Source organism: Ochotona curzoniae, unplaced genomic scaffold (assembly GCF_017591425.1).
Source record: "Ochotona curzoniae isolate NIBS_2020 unplaced genomic scaffold, NIBS_Ocur_1.0 contig_3819, whole genome shotgun sequence".
Lineage (NCBI taxonomy): Eukaryota > Metazoa > Chordata > Mammalia > Lagomorpha > Ochotonidae > Ochotona > Ochotona curzoniae.
Window position 1 is genome coordinate 21,596,183 of NW_024466004.1, and position 15,566 is coordinate 21,611,748.

Here is a 15,566-nt window from a genome sequence, read left to right on the forward strand (position 1 = left end):
GCCTCGGCAGGCCGCCAGGGAGGCCCGGGACGCCCGGGACGCCTGGGACGCCTGGGACGCCTGGGACGCCAGGGACGCCAGGGACGCCCGGGGGCCTCGCCGGGGGCCTCGCCGGGGCTCGGGGCGTCAGGCCCCGCGGTGCGCAGGCGCGGCGGCGACGCAGGCGGCGGCCCACGGAACGGTAAACAGTGGCGTCACGTGACGCGGCCCCGCTCCAGCTCCCGCGCTGTCGTCGCCGCACGCCGAGGGCTGCGGGGTCTCGCGGCGTCGCGGCGTCCGTACGAGAGCGGCGACCCCAGAGCGCCCAGGGCGGCGGCGGCTGCAACGAGGAAGAGGAGGGCGGCGCGGAAGCCGGGAGGAGTGTCGTCAGCGGCCGCCTTTCGGTGTGGAGAGGAAGAGAGGCAGTGGCAGCGACGCCGACGTCCTGCGCGTACCCCCCTCTCGGCGGCACCCTTCGGGCCCCCTCCTCCTCCTCCTCCTCGGCGGCGGCGGCCACCATCTTCCTCTTGCTGCCAGTGGTAGCGCTCGTCCGGCGGAGCTGGGTGAGTTTGCGGCCGTGGCCGCGGCCAGGGCGGCGGGCAGTCCTCCCCTCCCCCGGCCCCCGTCCCCACGCACGGCGCCCGCCGCCGGCCTGCAGACCCTCCCGCGGCTGCTTTCTGCCGCGCAGCGGGGCACTCGCCCCTCGGGGCCCCTTGCGCAACGCCCTGGGCCTAGCCGGGCCGCGCCTCCGCCTCCCCGGGGCCGTTGGGACTTCGGGGCTAGGGAGGGGGAGCCCTGTTGGTGGCCGGTCGCCTAGGCGAAGGAAGGGTCCGGGCCGCGGCCTCCTGGCCACCTCCGGTCCCCCCCCCTTACCCGCTCCCGGGCTCGGCGCGCCAGCCGGGGAGGCACGGCCGGCACTCGTGGCCGAGCAGGCCCGGCCTGCAGGCCCACGGGAAGGCGGCCCCTGGGCCAGTTCCCTGTCGTGGGCTCCCCGGGGGCTGCCGGGCGGCGGCCGGCCTTGACCGAGAGGACCAGTCATTGGCCCCCCGATTTTGGAGAGAAGGGGAGTTGGTGCTCCATCCATCCTGTTAGCGCGCGCGCGCGCGCTTTTGTGCTCGGGACCCAAACTGGCGAGTCCTTTTGCCTAGTTGGAAATTGGAAAGGCGAGACTCGTGCTGTGCGAGAATACGAGTAATTTAACGAGCCACTTGTCGATACGTACGTGTTCCTGGTGCTAAATAACTGATCACCTGACTCAGGGGGAGGGGCGGGGAAGAGGGAGAATGGGAGCGAATGTCGGTGTCGCGCACAGTCCAGGGCCCCACTTCTTCACCTCAGCGGTGTATTGTCAGGTCACTGGGCCTTTCTCTATCTGGGTTTCCAAGTGCCAGCTGCTAGCCGTTTAGGGTTTAAGTCTGTCATTATTAGGACTGTTCGGTAGTCATTAAAATGAGATCACGGGTCAGCATAAGCGGCAGTAATGCAGAATCTGCCCAGGCCAGCCTTCATTTCATGTTAGAGATTTTTCGTTTGGAAGAACCAGCAGTAACTGAGTCTTCCTGAAGTATGAATTGTGCCACATATTTTTCCAAGCCGAGTTATAAAAAAATTACATAGTGAAATACTTCAGGAATACTTAAATAGTTCGATGTTGTATTTATTACTATGTGGGGCTCAAACTTGCTGTTTTCCCATTTCTGTTTTCCTTCATTTGCTACCATTTTTGGTTCTTGAATGAAGTGTTGGAAATTTTGATAGTGTTTGTAGTTGAAGATAGGTGTTTGTGACGGGAAAGAGACGCGAGAAGCTAAGAACCAGAAACTTTTATGTTTTAGCCTGCTAAGATTTTTGTGTTTATAGTCTTTTCATGGGCCCAGGAAATGGCTTATAAAGATTATTTCAAATAGTGGTTTTGCAACATACAGTTTTCCCCACTTTTTTTAATGTATGTATTATTTTTTTTCATTCTCATGCTCACTGGTCTTTCCTCTCCGTCATTATTGTCATCATCAGTATTTTTAAGATACAAAATTTTTGATAATGTAATTGGAAACTTTTGGCACAGTTAATGCCGTGATTAAACCACTTTTATTGAAAAAGGATTAGAACATAAGATTTTTAAAAAAATTTATTTTTATTGTAAAGTCAATATACAGAGAGGGAGAGACAAAGATCTCCCATCCATTGATTCTCTCCCCAAGCGCCTGCAACCCCTGGAGATGAGCTGATTTGAAGCCAGGAGCCCAGAACCCTTTGTGGGGCTCCCATGCCTGTGCAGGGTCCTAAGGGTTTGGGCCGTCCTTGACTGCTTTCCCAGGCCACAAGCAGGGAGCTGGATGGGAAGTGAGGCTGCCGGGATTAGAACTGGCGCCCATGTGGGATCCTGGCGCATTCGAGGCGAGGACTTTAGCCCTGGGCTACTGCTGGGCCCTGAACGTTAGATTTTAGGCTTTAATAGTTGTACCAGTGATTTGTCAAACAGTAACAAATGAGTCAACGGATGGGACCAAAGATTTCCTCCGTTCTTCCTCCCTCTCTTCAGCCCTTTAATCAAGAGTATAAAAATGTACCTGTACTGCCTTTGCATGCTATTGGAAGAACAGTGAGTTTATGCTGAATTCGTTACGTATTCTGAGTTGGGGATAGACATCTGATAACTTTATCCTGTTGATTTTTTATCATATTTCATGTCGCATATTCAGAGGAGTCCCCATAGATGTTAATGTAGGTCAAAACAAACCAAATTTTGTCAAATTTGGTGGCAGAAAGTTAAGGAGATTGTCTTTATTTTTGCCAGTTGAGGTCACATTATTGAATTGAAATTTATTGTCTGTTGAAATCACCTAGGACAGGTTGATAGCCTTTGACTAACATGTTGTTGATAAAAATTGAAAGACAACAGGGTAATACTTTGAATTCCTGAAAAGTTATCTTGTTTAGTATATAACATACTTTGAAAGATTGGTGAATGAAAATTATGTATACATTTCTGTGTTTCAAGTACTTAAAAAAATGAGTATCTTCCTTGACATAACATAGTGCTTCCTTTTTTTAAAGATCTATTTATTTATTGGAAAGTCAGATATACAGAGGAGGAGGAGAGACAGAGAGGAACATCTTCCGTCCGATGATTCACTCCCCAAGTGAGTGCAACAGCCAATGCTATGCCGATCCGAAGCCAGGATCCAGGAACTTCTTCCGGGTATCCCACAAGGGTGCAGGGTCCCAAAGCTTTGGGCTGTCCTTGACTGCTTTCCTAGGCCCCAAGCAAGGAGCTGGATGGGAAGTGGAGCTGCCAGGATTAGAACCGGTGCCCATATGGCATCCTGGTGTGTTCAAGGTGAGGGCTTCAGCTGCTAGGCCACACTGCTGGGCCCAATAGTGCTTCCTTTGTTGACATCTTTTTTCTTTTAAGATGTATTTATTTTTATTTGAAAGGCAGTTTTAGAGAGGAGAGACATCTTCCATCCAATGGTTCACTCCCCAAATGTCCACAGTGGCAAGAGCGGAGCTGCTCTGAAGCCAGGAGCTTCTTCTAGGTCTCCCACATGTGTGCAGAGTCTGAGGGCTCTGGCCTATACTCTACTGCTTTTCCAAAGCCAAAAGCAGGGAGTTGGTTGGGAAGTGCAGCAGCCCTGGCAGTAACTGGTGCCCATATGGGATACCTGCTCTTGGAGGGGGAGGACTATATTTTGCTTTCTTAAATGTGTAATTTTTTTTCCTTTTCTTTACACAGATTAAGTTCCATTTAATTTCTCAAAAAAATTTTTATTGTTCTTGAAGAAATTCCCTTTCTACTTTTTAATGAGGTAATGAGCTGTATTGATCAGCATCCAGGTTTGAATATTGTTCATAACCACTCACCATACAGTTCTTAGGGAGTTCAGGGTTCTTCGAGTGCTCTGATTTCTATATATGTATGTGAGTGTGTATACATATACGTATATATAAAATGAGAATTCTCTGACAAGTGGCTGCTCAGTTTATTTTTTGTAACACTGTATTATGGGCACTATTTTATTGATTTATTCTGAGAATCCTGGGGTATCATTTTAGAAGCATAGGCAGCAACTTGTCAAACTTATGTGTTTGTGATACAGTTGCATTTTTGTAAATAGCAAGACTTCCCCTTGTTGCCTTTTTATCCCCAGGGACAGATACTGATAGTACTGGCTTTAGTAACAATGTTTGGGTCCCAGGGCCATTTGTACTCTCACTGAGCAATCCTGGGTGGGAAATGAGATTTAAAGACAGGGGATGTATTTAGTGATCTGCAGTTAAAAGAAAGGAATTTCACGAGTTGTGTATAGACTGGAGAATAAGGTATTTAATTTGCGCCCTTTTTATAGTGGCCAGAGAATTTAAATTTTTTGGTCACTTGCATAGTGAGTGAAGAGATACAGTAAAAACTTCAAAATGTTGTCTGTAGATTTTAATGCTGACAGAATCTAGATTGATTGAACAGGTTTGAGAATGGCAGATTGTACAGAAAAGCTAAATTTAAAATTGTGATTCATAATTTGAGGTGGACATCTAAAAACAATTTTAGACAAAATAAGTTTCAGTTTTCAGCTTATAGCTGCTTTTCCTCTGTTTATATACATGTAAAAAGATAACCATTTTTGAAAAATTTATTTGTTTCTATTGTAAAGTCAGATTTATAGAGGAGAGACAGAGTGCTCTTCCATCTGATGATTCACTCCCCAAGTGGCCGCAGTGGTTGAAGCTGAGCTGATCTAAAACCAGGAGCCAGGAGCTTCTGGGGTCGCACACGGGTGCAGGGTCCCAAGGCTTTGGGCTGTCCTCGATTGCTTCCCCAGACCACTAGCAGGGAGCTGGATGGGAAGTGGAGCAGGTAGGATATGAACCAGTGCCCACATGGGATCTCATTGCATGCAGGGCAAGAACTTTAGCCACTAGGCTACTGCACTGGGCCCACGATTTTTTATGTGGGAAGGACAGCTAAATGCATGTTTCCTGCTTTATTTTGGAACAAAAGTCTTGTTTAGTATTTTTAAGAATTGCATTAATGATACACTAATACACATAAAAGCGTATTGTAAAATGTAGACTCAGGAATGACTGGCTGGGCTTGGCTTTGGGGGGGAAAGTAATGTAATTCTGACTCGGTTTAGTTTTCTGTAAAAGAGTTACCTTCTGGGGTTGTTGTGAGGAACTAATGGGATAATACTGAACTGTAGATTCAGCGTAGTACCTGGTGCGTAGTATGTACTAAATGACTGGTGGGGTTGTCCTGTTACCTAGTCCTTACTTTCAATGATAAGCTCATTGCACTGCTGTGGTTAATTCACTAATGCTACTGAAAAAAATTTCAGTTGCAGTAATATGCCTGTGTAACTGTAAACTTTGAATATTTTTCTTGGGTTAGTGTAATTCTGCTTTTGCTGATTATAGCTACTTTATAGATTTTCTATGTTCTTTTTTTGTAAAGATTTATTCATTCATTTTATTTAAAAAAATAATATTTACTTATTTTTGTTGGAAAGGCAGAGAGGAAGAGAGACAGAGGTGGATCTTCCATGCGATGGTTCATGGTTCACTCACCAGGCAGCTGCAGTGGCTGGAGCTGAGTCAATCCGAAGCCAGGAGCCAGGGGCATCTTCTGGGTTTCCCATATGGGTGCAGGGTCCCAAGGCTTTGGACCGTCCTGGACTGCTTTCCCAGGCCACAAGCAGGGAGCTGCATGGGAAGCAGGGCCTGCTGGGGTTACAGGCAGCGCCCATATGGGATTAGAGTGTGTTCAAGGCGAGGACTTTAGTTGCTATGCCACCTTGCCGGCCTTGTTTTCTAGGTTATTAAGCCGGCTTTTATCTTACGTATTTTTACACAGCAGACCCCTTTGGATTTTAGATACTATATGTGATCTATATGTGATACATTCAGGAGGGAAATTGATGATGCTTGCTTTCTTTGAGATCTTGCCAGTAGAGTTTAACTAATGAACAGGACCACCAGAATTTGAAGTGGGTATGAAAAGTTAGTTTGCTATGCTTTGTAGAACTTGTAGTAAAGTCAGACACGTGGCTTAACCATTTAATATCCTTTACTTAGACGTGGTAAAATAGTCCATGCTTTATCTTTAATGTTGTTATAGTGGTTAAGAACTTATCTTGGTGTCTTACAGGATATATTTGAGTTATAGTTACATTAATTACTTATTTGTGTTACTGCGTGTGGCTTTGGTAAGCTTTAGCTTTTGGGGAAAATAGAGAATATTACCTGGTTAACTTTGTAGTTGTGAGGATTAAATGACATAATGAGTTTATGTCATAGCCCATCGTCCTACACATAACGAGTGTTCAGTAATTTTAAGTTTATAAAAAGATATAGGGTGGCAGTGAATGTGTAGCGGAAAGCATAGATTTCTGGGATTACGTTTTGACACTTCCACCTTAACAAATTATTATATCTATGACTTCAGTTTTTTTAATATATATATATATATAATTGGGGTCATGAAGCATGATTTTGTTGTATTAAATCAGTTAAGTGTAGAGTAAGTTTCAATGGCTTTAGCATTTTTAGGCATTTTTGTGTTGTGGGACTTTTACATTTTGTGTTGTGGAACTTTTACATAATACATTTACTTGATGCCAGTAGTATGTGCTGCAGTTGATGACCAAAAATGTCTGGCTGTATTCAGATGACTTTTGCATGGCTATAGTCACCTGTGAGAATTACTATAGTGAAACATATAGAACAGTAGCATGAAGTGATAGCCTATAGAGCTGCATATTTTATTATTACTAAATGTATATTTTAAAGATTAGTTTATTTGAAAGTTAAAGAGAGGGAGGCAGAGATCTTCATGCATTTACAGATAGACTCCCCAGATGCCTATTGGCCACGGCTGGGCTGGACCAGAGCCAGGAACTTCTTCCTGGTCACCTGCGAGGGTGTCAGGGTTCCAAGGATTTGGGCCATCGTCTGTTAGGTTGAAAGCAGAGATGGCTGGGACTTAAACTGACTTCTGTGGGATACCACTGTTACTCTAGGGCAGTAGCTTTGCCTACCAGGAAACAGCAGATGCCAATATCAGTGAGATTTTAATTTTTTTTACTACTTGTCTATTTGAAATTGTTCTTAAGTGTGCCTGATGAAATTGTGTGCTTAATTTAAGGCATACTGTAAGGGCCGGAAGGCATAAATTATGCCACCAATTTCGGGGCCTTTGCCCTTTAGGGTTTTGAATTGCTGTTAGCTATTATGAATTGGTCGATGCTTTATTCCAAATGTTGGCTTAGATGTTTAAACAAGGTCTTCATTTACCTTCGTAAGTAGACTGCCTTAGGTCCACCACCTCTACTGCTAGCCCTGTTTAATTTTCTTCATTAGTTTTATATTTTCCTGATGTATTTTTTTTTACCCATCTTCTGTCGCCCATTAACACATACATACCCAAATGCAGACTGCTTGAGAGGGAGCGTCATCATGGTTTAAGCTCTTAGGATATTTTACAACTTTGGTGACTTATTATTGGGATTATGTATGCTTTAAATTTTTTATTAATATAAATAATATAGAGATTTATTTACATTATAATTTTAAAAATTCATACAGGAATTTTTGGTTTCTTAAATCTGTTAAAGTAGGATTTATTGAAGTGTTTTTTTCACCCTTTTGGTACTTTTAAAATACTTTTTCCATTCTGTTTATTTTTGAAACACTTAGAAAATGATTTGGTCTTTGTCAGTAGACTGTAAATTTGACTGCATTTTTAATCTCTGAGAATTGCAAAATAAAACAGGTATTTTAAAACAGGAAATGTCTTTGAACTCAGACCAGAATGATAGTGCTAATTATGATTAATTGCATTGGTAGTCTGTGTAAGTGGAATCCTAGGATCAGTATCAGGTACTCAGAGTTGGCTCCTGCTTTTTCCCTTTGCCTGAAGGCTCTCTGAGTCTCTAAGTAGTTTGTCATACTATCTATGACAGCATATTCTGTTGTCATGTTTACCTGCTGTGTTTTTGAAACTGGAGTTTGTTTCATTGGTGCTTAGAATAACACTTTGTAGTGGATGTTTTTAAATTATGTAGATAGTAATTTTTTTTTAAAGATTTATTTCATTTTTATTGGAAAAGTTGATATACAGAGAGGAGAGAGAGAAGATCCTCCATCCGATGATTCACTCCCCAGGCGGCCTCAATGGCTGGAGCTGAGCCAATCCAGGAGCCAGGAGCCTCTTCCCGGGTCCCCCACGTGGGCGCAGGGTCCCAAAGCTTTGGGCCGTCCTCGACTGCTTTCCTAGGCCACAGGCAGGGAGCTGGATGGGAAGCGGGGCCGCCGGGATTAGAACCGGCACCCATATGGGATCCCGAGCGTACAAGGTGAGGACCTTAACCACTGTGCCATCACGCCAGGCCCTGCAGATAGTAATTTTGAGTTAAGCGAACTACTCAGTTTCTTTGACAACATTGTGTTGTGTATAAATGGGAACTGTAACTCTGACTCCGTAACTAGTTTTTGAATTTAGCATGTAAACTTATTGATATTAATTTAATTGGATATCTGCATATCTTTAGTTATTTAAATTATGCCTTAGATTATGTTTTAATTACTAAATTTAAAGTGCCAGTGTAAGGAAGCATTTAGATAAAGTTTGAAAATGAGTTTTAGATCTACTCTTAATTTTTCTGATTATCTTTGTCCCTATTTGTAGCTACCACAGAGCTTCCTTAGAATTTTTTTGAAAGTGTTTTATTTTGGGATAATTTTAGATTTATAAAAATGTTACAGATTTTAAGAGTTTCTGCATGCTTTTTGTTGGCTTTCCCCAAATATTGATAATCTGACACATTGCTAGTGTCTTTATTAGAAGTAGCAGTAGTATTAATACAGACTTTCCTCTGGCTTTTTATTTTCTTGCTGTTGTCCTGTTAATGATCCAGTCTGGGACACTACATTGTGTTTAGTAGATTAATGTGGACAAAATAAGTTTTGCAGGTAAGCATGAAAATTTTGCTGTTCAACATTTGATATATGCAGCCTTTTTTTTGATATAAAGTTTTAAAGAAATCATTCAATGTGTTACACGCTGCCCACTGTAGTTCTTGCCATTGTTTACTCCTTTTGGAGTTAACCTCTAAAACCAGTTGGAATCATGTGAGGAAAGTCTGTCTCAGTCTTAGTTTATAACAGTTTGATGCTCAGTATGTGTGCCACAAATCATTAGGCATGTGGTTTGTCCCCAAGGAAATGGTCTTCTTTGGACCCCCTGATTTGGGGTGTTTGGATATTCTTTTCTGTTTCAGAAAATTTCTGTTCTGTTTGGCTTATTAACGTGGTAGCTGCTTTTTGATTTGTTGACTAAGTGAAAGATTGTAACCTTGTTATTCTCAGTTTTTATTTTTTTATCCTCAGTTTTGATCATAGAAGGCTTTTCCTGAGGATGCCTGGTTAAATTAAAAGTCCTCCTAATTTTAAGAAGCAATACTGGGAAGTTTGATGGCCCTATCTTATTTACAATATGCTTTATCTTTTAAAAGTTGATTTTTTTAAAGACTAATAGGTATTGTATACTGTTGATTACAAAATTTTAGTGCTTTTTTTAAAAAAGACTTATTTATTTTATTACAAATTCAGATATACAGAGAAGAGGAGAGAGAGAGAGGAAGATCCTCTGTCCTATGATTCACTCCCCAAGTGAGCGCAAGGGCTGGTACTGCGCTGATCTGAAGCCAGGAACCAGGAACCTCTTCCGGGTCTCCCACGCAGGTGCAGGGTCCCAAAGCTTTGGGCCGTCCTCGACTGCTTTCCCAGGCCCCAAGCAGGGAGCTGGATGGGAAGTGGAGCTTTTGGGATTAGAACCGGCACCCATATGGGATCCCGGGCGCGCACTCAAGGCGAAGACCTTAACTGCTAGGCCATGCCGCCGGGCCAAATTTTAGTACTTTTAGCAAAGAAATTTTAGGATGATTTCACTGATAGCAGTAATGTTGGAAAAAGAAAAGCATTGGATACTTATGTGGTTTGGTCTTCCTTAATAGCGTTGTCATCATGAGCTGTGTAACTCTAACTTTTGAGTGTTCCGAATGTCTGCATTAGCTGAAGGCACACAGAGTAAAGATGGTGCAACAAAGACTTCAGGGGAAATAGTATTTACAGGCCTGTATCACTATGGAAATGAATGCATTTTCAGTAATTCCATGTACCATTTTTGGGAGGAAAGAATCTATTAGATTCTGTAATTTACAGCTGTTAGATTCTATAACTTACAGCTGTGAATACAGTGCTTTGCATACCTGTATTCCATATTGTGTAGTGCTTGGATTTGAATTCTGGCCATGCTCACAATGACAGTTTTTTGCTGTTGTATGCTGGGAGGCAGCAGCTAACTTCCCAGGTAGTTGGGATTCTGCCACCCACTTGGGAGAGCCAGATTGCATTCTCTGCTCTGGCTTCTCTTGGCCCGGTGCTGGGCCATTTGGGTAGTGAACCAGTACATAGAAGATCTGTCTCTGTTTTTCAAGTAAAAATAGATAAAAATAGGCAAGTGTAAGTTAAAACAGAGAATATTAGTTAGAACTCAAATCTGTGAAGACAGTTTTGGCCTGTAGTAAATTTTGGATTCTAGTAGATCTAAATAAATTAAATCTTTGGTAATTCTCTCCTTGGTTGTGTAACTTGTTTTTAGGTAACAGAATTTATTATACCCTAAGTTTTTCTAAGTTTTTTTTTTTTTTCTTTAAATTGTAAAGGCTAAACTATATAGGAGTTACAGAGAACGATATTCCATCTGCTGGTTCATTCCTTAATTGGCCACAATGGCTGAGGCTGAACCGATCTGTAACCAGGAGCCTGGAGCTTCTTCCGGGTCTCCCATGTGGGTGCAAGGTCCTGAGGCTTTGGGTGGTCCTTGGCTGCTTTCCCAGGCCACAAGCAGGGAGCTGGATGGGATGTGGAACAGCTGGGATGTGAAAGAGCATAGGTGTAGAATCCAAGCCAGGGTTTAGCTACTGAGTCATTGTGTTGGGCCCACAGCCCAAAATTTATTTACTACCTGAAAGCATGATAGTGAAAGTATTAGTGGTGTGTCAATAAGCCTTTTCTTAAGTATTGAAATTATAAGGCTAGAGGGAATTTTTAAAATGTTATTAATATTGTTTACATAATTGAGAGGGATGCATGCCGTTGAGTCATTAGGATGTGGACAGTCAGGTATGGAGAAAGGTGGGTGGAACACAATTTACAATCTTTTATTCTTTTTCCTCTTGTGTTTGCAGGGGAGGAAGGGGAGAAGGCTGTTCCTTGCTGTCTAAGTATATTAGCACCCAGAGATGGGTGATGTCCTTCCATTCTTGGGAGATCCTAGATGTGGGGGAAGTGATCCTAGGGTGTTGCTTAGTAGTTTTGCTAACCCTGAGACATTGTTGATTTCCTTGCTCACTGGTGGGGAAAATCTTTCCAAGGTCTGCTGATTGACAAAGTCCACCTTGGTGCATCCGCAGACCCAGGAACCTGTTACAAAGCTTGGCCAGGGGAATCATCTAACCTGTTCTGCTTTCCATTCTCTCAGTTAGTTGAAGTCCCCTGCTGGCCTAGATGAGCTGGCTGTCATGTCTTCTGTGTGTATCAGGATGTCCACTGCACAGATGGAATTCTTAATTTTTCTTGATTTTCAGTGTTGAAAATCACAATTTTCTGTTAGAGAATGCATGTAAACTAATTAGTCTACAAAAATTGTCAATTTCTTTTCAGTACTCTTTAGATTTCAATAGATAGCACCATTTGTTCAGTGTTAATAAATAGCACCATTTGAGAAGAGATATTAAAAATTTTATTTAAGGATTATTTTTCTGAGAAGGAATTTTTTCACCTTTTTTAAAACCTGAGATACAATGAAGTACATCCACTAAAACAGGTTTTTTTTTTTTTTTTTTTTTTTTTTTTGGTGATATTTAGTCCAGCCCTTAACACAGTGGTTTAGATTCTCCCCATACAAGTTCCTGAGTTCCATGTTTACTTCCTGTTCATGAGTCCAGCTTCCTGGTAATGCAGACCTTGAAGGAGGCAGTGGTGTGATGACCAAGTTCCGTTCCTGCCATTCCTGTAGGTGACCTTGATTGCATCTCCACTCCTGGCTTTCACCTTGGCCTTCCCCTGCTGTTTTGGGTATTTGAAGAGTGAACCAATGGGAAGCAAGTTGTAGTGTGCTTACCAGGCACACTCCTTATCTCTGCCACAATCCTTATCTCTGTGGTTGAATGAAAAAGAATTGTAAAACGCTTGGTCAGTCTACCTTTAGGGTCTCTATTATTAACCAAAGATTGTGTGTGTGTGATGAATTCTTCCCTTACCTGCGGCCACTGGGAAATGTTACAATTTTGTATAGACTGGGATTTCCCCCAAACTCCCACCCCCTAACAGGTTTTCCCCATTTTACTATAGTGGTATAATCCTTCATAAGGATATAATCCTTCATAACATTTTATGAATACAGTCTTTGCAGGTTTTATCATAAAAGGCTAATGGTCATGAAGTCTCAATTTGTGTTGGCTCAATTTTGTGACTTTGGAGAAGACATTTAAATCACTTAAATGTGTTTGGAAGGATAATATTTTTAACCATTGGGTATAAATTATGTAACTGCAGATTAGATATGTAGTACAGTGTGGTATACAATAGAAGGAAGAATGCACGACCAGTTTGAGAATTTTTTAGATTTGGAGCTGAACTTCAGAATTATGGAGTCCAAGATATTTTGCTTTATCCAGTGAAGTTTATTTATTTTTTTCAGCTAGCTGAATACTGATTTTCTTGGTTGACGTCTCTCCCTGTTTGTATTGCCTTAGTTTTCTCTAAAACCAATATTGAAAATAACTCAACTTTGATGATTGAAGCTCTTAAGCTTGAGATGACTTTGTAAGCAATGCCTAGTGTGTGGGTAGAATTCTTGATGGGTGATTCAATTTGGTAATCTGTACACATAACTCACTCAAATATAAATATGATGCAAATTGTTTTCTTGTCATTTATCTCCTTTTTTCTTAAAGTGGGGCCATAGAAAATATGTGTATGTGCACGTTTTTGTGTTTGTATGTAGTGATTTGATTTTTGGTTTGTTGGATTTAGTTAATAGCTTCCCATTTTTTCCCTGTCTCCACAAAAAATTTGTCTCTATATTGCCTCTCTACATAATTTGAATGCTTTGCAAATAAAACAAGCCTACCTAATAGTTTTCCTATGTGCGGGACAATAAAAAGTTAATACTTTCTTTTTTATGTGGATTTATTGTAAAATTGGTGTCTGAATCTTAATTTATGAAAAGCTTATGGTTACAGACATGGTTTTTTTTTATGATTTAAGCCATGCCGTTTTTCATATGTGTCTAACTATTGGGTTATATACCTATTTTTCCTAAAATAAATGACTTGAATAAGCATTTTAATAAAATTTCTGATAAAATGGTATTCTACATGCACAATGAAGAAACATGATTTACTAAAGACTTGTTCTACATTTCTAAATGTGTATTCTAAAAATAGTGAGGATTTTTTTAAATACAGAAACTATTAAAATAATTTGGTATTAGGTGATTTTCAGTTGGTAGCTTTATTTCTTATGGTATTTTTTTTGTCTTTCTATAGGGCTGAAAGACACACAGAAGTCTTCATGGATATAGTTGATACATTTAATCATTTAATTCCTACTGAACACTTAGATGATGCCCTATTTCTAGGATCCAACCTGGAGAATGAAGTCTGTGAGGATTTTAGTACAAGTCAAAATGTCTTAGAGGACTCGCTGAAGAACATGCTCAGCGATAAGGATCCTATGCTAGGATCTGCAAGTAACCAGTTCTGTTTGCCTGTTTTGGATAGCAATGATCCCAATTTCCAGATGCCTTGTTCAACAGGTAATTCTTACTTTTTTTTTTTTTTTAATTTTTTTAGTCTGCAATTTAAAATAAAAGGAATTTTGAGAGATTTTTTTTTAAAATATGAGGGCAGTGAAAGGTTCTTTCCTTTAAATTTAGATCTTCTTTTCCAGGCATCAGGATTAGAATTTACACTAAATTTCATTTTGAGCAGTATGAAGTTAGCTTTGAAGCTTCCATTGGAAATAAAGGCAGGGAGACCATATAATTTATAGTGCAAAGTAGGGCATTTTGGGAATTAGAGGTAATGCTGTTAAGTATTACATTGTTACAACAGGTGAAAATTGATTTTTTTTTTCCTAGGCCTCTTTCAGTACAAGGCAAGATTTAATGGAACTTTCTCAGTGTCTTTCTCAGCCATTCAGATTAAGTATATTGTTTTCTACAATTTCGGATACTTTGTGGTATTTTTGTATGTGTATCTCAAAGCCAGAGAAAGAGCTCTAGTCCTGTGCTGTCTCACCACTACCGGCATGTAAAACTCTTGGGCAGTTGAAACAATCTAGTGTTGTTTGAGGACTGTGCTGCAAAATAAATGTGTATTGGATTTTTATGAGTCTGGGAAGGATTATGAAATACTTCTGTGGTTTTTTTAATGCTATATGATGAAGTGATGTTTCAGATTTTTTATTTAAATGAATTATTTAGCCTGTTAACTTTTTTAAAAAGTGGTTATTTGAAAATAGATTACATACATGCTTTGTGTTCTTTTTCTGTTGGACAGCACTGTTCTAGAACCTGTTGTTGCAATGGCTGAAAGACAAAAGTTGGTAACTCTGAGGCTAAATTATTAAAAAGCTACTTTAGTATTCTGTTGATACATAGAAAAAAGTGAAGAATCTTTTATAAGCTGCAACAGTATCACTATTAACTTTGAGACAAAGCTGTCTCACTATTCCCTAAAAGAAGTTCATAGTTTTTTGTGATGTTTTTTAATGACTTGAGACTTTTGCTGCAGTACAGTCTTTCAGGATTTTTTTCCCATATTTTCTGCCTAATATTTTAAATTTGAAGTTCTATAAAACTTCCCACAAATTTAGTGCAGCAGTAGAAATTCGCTTTGAGGTTCGCCCATAAGTTTGTTAGATAACGCTGCCTTAAAACTTCACTGGCTGCTAGGAATTTTGATTTGAACAGTAGTGAGACCTTTCACATTTCTTGGTAATGGTACACCCTTGAATTATTTACATTTTGTTGTGTTATTGCATAGATCTAGTTTGTTTTTGTTGGTGTATTCTAAATGTTTTAAAGCTTGAGATTTTGTTTTATGTATGCATTGTTCAAGTTTTTTGCTTTGATGCCATGTCAGTTCATTAGCTCTGATTTTCTTTATTGGTAAGAATTTAACAGTGTTTGGTTGTTTGAACACAGTTTTGCAGTATAGTGCAAGATTAGAAAAAACATTGACTTAATATTTGAATTCTTGTTGGAATTATATAAGGTTGGGATATACAAGGTTGTTATATTGTGTCTGGAATTGGCACATGTATCATCTAGTTAAATATTTTTATTTAAAAACTTTGGCTTGTTAGTAGTATGGTCATTGCTGCTTGCTGTCCTATTTTTCTTAAATTGATACCTTTTGATATGAAGCTTTCATTAATGTGAAGTCTTTAGTTGTAAACATTTCCTTTGCTAAATGAGGACTTACAAACACTGCTTTTGAAGTTTTAAAAAAGATTTTATA

The 15,566-nt window shown here is 40.6% G+C and overlaps 1 protein-coding gene across 7 annotated transcripts in view; it reads left to right on the top strand.

The window, feature by feature from the left end:
• The first annotated feature begins 211 nt into the window (after positions 1 to 211).
• The window catches only part of PHF3 (PHD finger protein 3), an 88,134-nt gene continuing 72,779 nt past the window's right edge, over positions 212 to 15,566 (top strand). For 2 of the 7 annotated variants that reach the window (XM_040983594.1, XM_040983597.1), the window contains exons 1-2: positions 260 to 542; positions 13,590 to 13,858. In XM_040983594.1, the coding sequence (XP_040839528.1) occupies positions 13,615 to 13,858 (244 nt within the window). In that variant the 5' untranslated portion in view covers positions 260 to 542; positions 13,590 to 13,614. Of the gene's footprint in view, positions 543 to 13,589; positions 13,859 to 15,566 lie in introns of those variants that run through there. The other 5 variants (XM_040983595.1, XM_040983600.1, XM_040983601.1 and 2 more) reach the window with 5 other exon arrangements.